Source organism: Vitis vinifera, chromosome 9 (assembly GCF_030704535.1).
Source record: "Vitis vinifera cultivar Pinot Noir 40024 chromosome 9, ASM3070453v1".
Taxonomy (NCBI): domain Eukaryota; kingdom Viridiplantae; phylum Streptophyta; class Magnoliopsida; order Vitales; family Vitaceae; genus Vitis; species Vitis vinifera.
The window spans coordinates 13,237,478-13,242,235 of NC_081813.1; the positions used below are offsets into that span (position 1 = coordinate 13,237,478).

The window sequence follows — 4,758 nt, forward strand, 5'->3', positions numbered from 1 at the left end:
TCAATGTCTACTTAATAATAGAAACCATTTTCTAAAAGTTTTCTAGCTTCTTTTATTACAATTAGCCCTCTAGATATTTTAGCTTCAGGGTCAAGTATATACTACTTAATAATACTTGTATTACCTATGAGAAGGTATTAAATACATCCATGCTATCACATTAGTATGTTAATATAATATAATTATCCATTCATATTTATCAAATCAAAACCTAAATAAGGAAAGAAAGTTATTTGGATTTGAAGATAATTAATAAAAAGCTTTAAATTATTAGAAAATGAAATATAAAAATTGTTTTTTAATAAAATAACTTAATTATCATTTTATTTATTTTCAATTAATTAATTCTCAATAAAATCCAAAATATTGATAAATTATTATACCACTTTAGTAAGCATTATAATACCACATCAACGAGCTCAGAACAACAAAGATACTCAATATATCCTATTAATAATCAAATGCATTCTCAAGTAATTTTTAATTTCACCGTTTTATCATTTTTTTTTTCAGGTTTTAGGTGATTATAGATGTGTACATAATTCTTATATTTTAATTTTAAAATTTCAAAACACGGTGATATACCATTGACTGATTCACTTTAATATTTTTTTTTTCAAAAAAATGAAAAAAAAAAAAGAAAAAAGGAAAGAAAACCGCAGAGAACTTAGCTTTGCCAAGGGGCCCATGTGTGCCCCATCACCCTCGACGTGGTGCCCATTACCTTTTTCCTTTGTTTCTCCTCATCACTTTCCCAATATCTGCAAATAAAAGACATTCCTTTTCTTCTTCGAATTTGTCATTCCTCTTTCTTACCTTCTCCTTGGAGTTTTTCATACATCAATGGGAAACGTGTTCTCAGTCTCAATCTCTACCAACGACATCGCTGGTTGTTGTGATTGCACTGCTGCTCGAGCAAATTACATATGCAAGCTTGCAGAAAATCGGGTTACTTTGAGAACAGAGCTTCAAAAATTAAGGGAGCTGAAGAACGATGTGAATAGGAAGGTGGATGTGGCTGAGAGACAACAAATGAAGCGTCTGGATCAAGTACAAGGCTGGATTTCCAGGGTGGAAGCCATGGAAACTGAAGTCGATCAACTGATTGGAGATGGAGCGGAGACCATTGAGGAGAAACGATTACGTGGTTGTTGCCATCCCAAGCATTGCATCTCCAGCTACACGTTGGGAAAAAAGGTTGTCAGGAAGCTACAAGATATGGCTACTCTAATGAGCGAAGGACGTAATTTTGAGGTGGTGGCTGATATTGTACCTCCAGCTCCTGTGGAGGAAATACCCGACCGAGCCACTGTGGGCTTGGAATCAACATTTGACGAAGTTTGGAGGAGTCTCGAAGAAGAACATGTAGGGATGATCGGCTTATATGGGTTGGGGGGCGTTGGGAAGACCACCCTCTTGACACAAATCAACAATCATTTCCTTAAAACATCCCACAATTTTGATGTCGTAATTTGGGTAGTGGTTTCAAAAACTCCAAATCTAGGGCGAGTTCAAAACGAGATTTGGGAGAAGGTGGGATTCTGTGATGATAGATGGAAAAGCAAAAGCCGCCATGAGAAAGCCAAAGACATCTGGAGAGCCTTGAGCAAAAAGAGGTTTGTGATGTTGTTGGATGACATGTGGGAGCAAATGGATCTGTTAGAAGTGGGAATTCCACCTCCTGACCAACAAAATAAGTCCAAGCTGATATTCACCACTCGATCTCTGGACTTGTGCGGGCAAATGGGAGCTCACAAGAAGATCCAAGTGAAATCTTTGGCATGGAAGGATTCGTGGGATCTGTTTCAAAAATATGTGGGAAAGAACGCCCTTAATTCTGATCCAGAAATATCTGAGCTCGCTGAAATGGTTGCAAAAGAGTGTTGCGGTTTGCCACTGGCGATAATTACCATAGGGCGAGCCATGGCTTCTAAAGTGACACCCCAAGATTGGAAGCATGCAATTAGAGTACTACAAACATGTGCTTCAAATTTTCCAGGTATGGGGCACCGAGTGTACCCACTTTTGAAATACAGCTATGATAGTTTGCCCTCCAAAATAGTTCAATCTTGCTTCTTATATTGTTCTTTATTCCCAGAAGATTTTTTTATTGTTAAGGAACTTTTGATATATCAATGGATTTGTGAGGGATTTTTAGATGAATTTGATGACACGGATGGAGCCAGAAATCAGGGATTCAATATTATCAGTACTCTCGTTCATGCATGTCTACTTGAGGAACCTTCAAATACTAGATTTGTAAAATTTCATGATGTTGTACGTGATATGGCCTTGTGGATAACCAGTGAAATGGGGGAGATGAAGGGCAAGTTTTTGGTACAAACAAGTGCCGGTTTGACCCAAGCACCCGACTTTGCCAAATGGACGACGACAGAAAGGATTTCACTGATGGACAACCGAATTGAGAAGTTAACAGGATCACCCACATGTCCCAATCTCTCAACACTTCGTCTAGATTTGAATAGTGATTTGCAGATGATAGGCAATGGTTTTTTCCAATTTATGCCCAATCTAAGAGTGTTGAGCTTATCAAACACCAAAATAGTTGAGTTACCATCAGATATTTCTAATTTGGTTTCATTGCAATATCTTGATTTATCTCATACAGAGATAAAGAAGTTGCCAATTGAGATGAAGAATCTCGTACAATTGAAGATTTTGATATTGTGTTCATCTAAAGTCTCTTCAATTCCACGAGGACTAATATCAAGTCTTTTAATGTTGCAAGCCGTTGGCATGTACAATTGTGGACTTTATGATCAAGTAGCTGAAGGAGGCGTTGAATCATATGGTATGGAGTCCTTGGTAGAGGAATTGGAGAGTTTGAAATACTTGACGGATTTAACTGTCACCATAGCAAGTGCCTCTGTGTTTAAGAGATTTTTAAGTTCCAGAAAGTTACCGAGTTGCACTCTAGCAATCTGCCTCAAGATGTTCAAAGGTTCAAGCTCACTCAACCTATCATCTCTCGAAAATATGAAGCATCTCGCTGGGCTTATGATGAAAGATTTGGATAGTTTGAGAGAGATTAAGTTTGATTGGGCAGGGAAAGGAAAGGAAACAGTGGGGTATAGCAGTCTCAACCCGAAGGTCGAATGCTTCCATGGCCTTGGCGAAGTGGCCATCAATAGATGCAAGATGTTGAAGAATTTGGCATGGCTTATTTTTGCCCCAAACCTCCTATATCTTACAATAGGACAATGTGATGAAATGGAAGAAGTGATAGGTCAAGGTGCAGAGGATGGAGGAAATCTGAGCCCATTCACAAAACTCATACGACTGGAGTTAAATGGTTTACCCCAACTGAAGAATGTGTACCGGAATCCCTTGCCCTTTCTTTACCTTGACAGAATTGAAGTAATTGGGTGTCCAAAGCTGAAGAGGCTGCCACTCAACTCCAACAGTGCCAATCAAGGTAGAGTTGTGATGGTAGGAGAGCAAGAGTGGTGGAATGAGTTAGAATGGGAGGATGAAGCTACTCTAACTACTTTCCTTCCCAGTTTCAAAGCAATATAAGAACAAGGGGCTTAGGTATGATTCCAATTAAAATCAACCAAATATAATTGGAATGTGTATTTTTCTTTAATTCATTCTATAATTAGATGCCTATCATTGGCAGGATTTGAAGGAATGGCAAATGTTTGGTGTTTGTTGTGGATTTAAATTCCATTTTTTCAGGACTTTTTTTTTTTGGCTGATTAATATTTATGGAATTGATTGAGATTATAGTTTCAAGTTTTTGGCATGCTTAATCTTGGTACAAGGGTAATCTCTAGTTTTGCATTATACTTCTCTCGAGAAATTTATTTTTATTTTTTTGACATGTTTACTTGAAGTTCCAAATCCAATTACGATGAGAAAATAAAATATGATCCTATGCTTTGGTATCAATTAAATCTATGCTTTGCAAAATTATCAAGTTGATTACAAAAAAAATGTTACACTCAATTTGAGTCTCAGTTATGCTTTTGGTTTTTTGGCTTTCCATTTCACTCCATTTTTGCTATCTCAAGTTTGAAAATAGTGGGGAAAAAGCAAAAAATAAATGTATAATTTAGCGTCAAAGTGTCTAGTTTTTGTTTTCAAAATTGAAACTTCTACATAAAAATGCAAAAACTCTAATATAAAACTTATGCAATGAGCCCTATGGCCGTTAAACCGACGTTGGACTAGTGACGTGGAGCTGGGTGAACTCCACTACCTCTTTTTCTTTTTGGCAAAACAGCCCACATTTGGCCTACCTAGTGTCTACTCGTATGATTGAGTCTTCTTGACAAAATAGGCCAAGAAATTATGCAATGAGCCCTATGGCCCAACCCAATAGCCAATTAACTTGCCGGGGATGGGAAAAGGTTTATAAATCTATTTATGCTTCCTCTCACTTCCAATGTGGGATCAACGTGAAGAAATTTAAAAAACTCAGAAGAGCTTGAACCATAGACCTCAAGGTTCCATAGCTTATTTAAAAAAATAATATAAATATATTTAAAAATAAATATTATATATATATATAATTACATAATACAATTTTTTTTTTCATTTTCAATATGTTTAATATTTAAATACAATTTTTACCATTTTCTTTTAATATTTAAATATTACATATATTTTGTTTAATAAATAAAAAATGTTAATAAATTTATATAAAAATGAATAAATAATATTACAAATATTATTAATTTTTAATTATATGTATTTAAAATTATTTTTAATTTTAATAAAATAAGATTTAAAAAG

At 35.5% G+C, this 4,758-nt stretch overlaps 1 protein-coding gene across 1 annotated transcript; it reads left to right on the top strand.

The window, feature by feature from the left end:
* The first annotated feature begins 671 nt into the window (after nt 1–671).
* LOC132254319 (probable disease resistance protein At1g61300) lies at nt 672–3,756 on the top strand. The gene is made up of 2 exons (XM_059739664.1): nt 672–3,552; nt 3,641–3,756. Exon 1 carries the CDS (start codon nt 844–846, stop codon nt 3,535–3,537), a length of 2,694 nt encoding a protein of 897 aa, XP_059595647.1. The 5' UTR covers nt 672–843; the 3' UTR covers nt 3,538–3,552; nt 3,641–3,756.
* The last annotated feature ends 1,002 nt before the right edge of the window (nt 3,757–4,758 follow it).

Bases quoted from the DNA above. Each gene is read 5' to 3' on its own strand.
- LOC132254319 (XM_059739664.1), top strand. From the start codon at position 844: ATGGGAAACGTGTTCTCAGTCTCAATCTCTACCAACGACATCGCTGGT.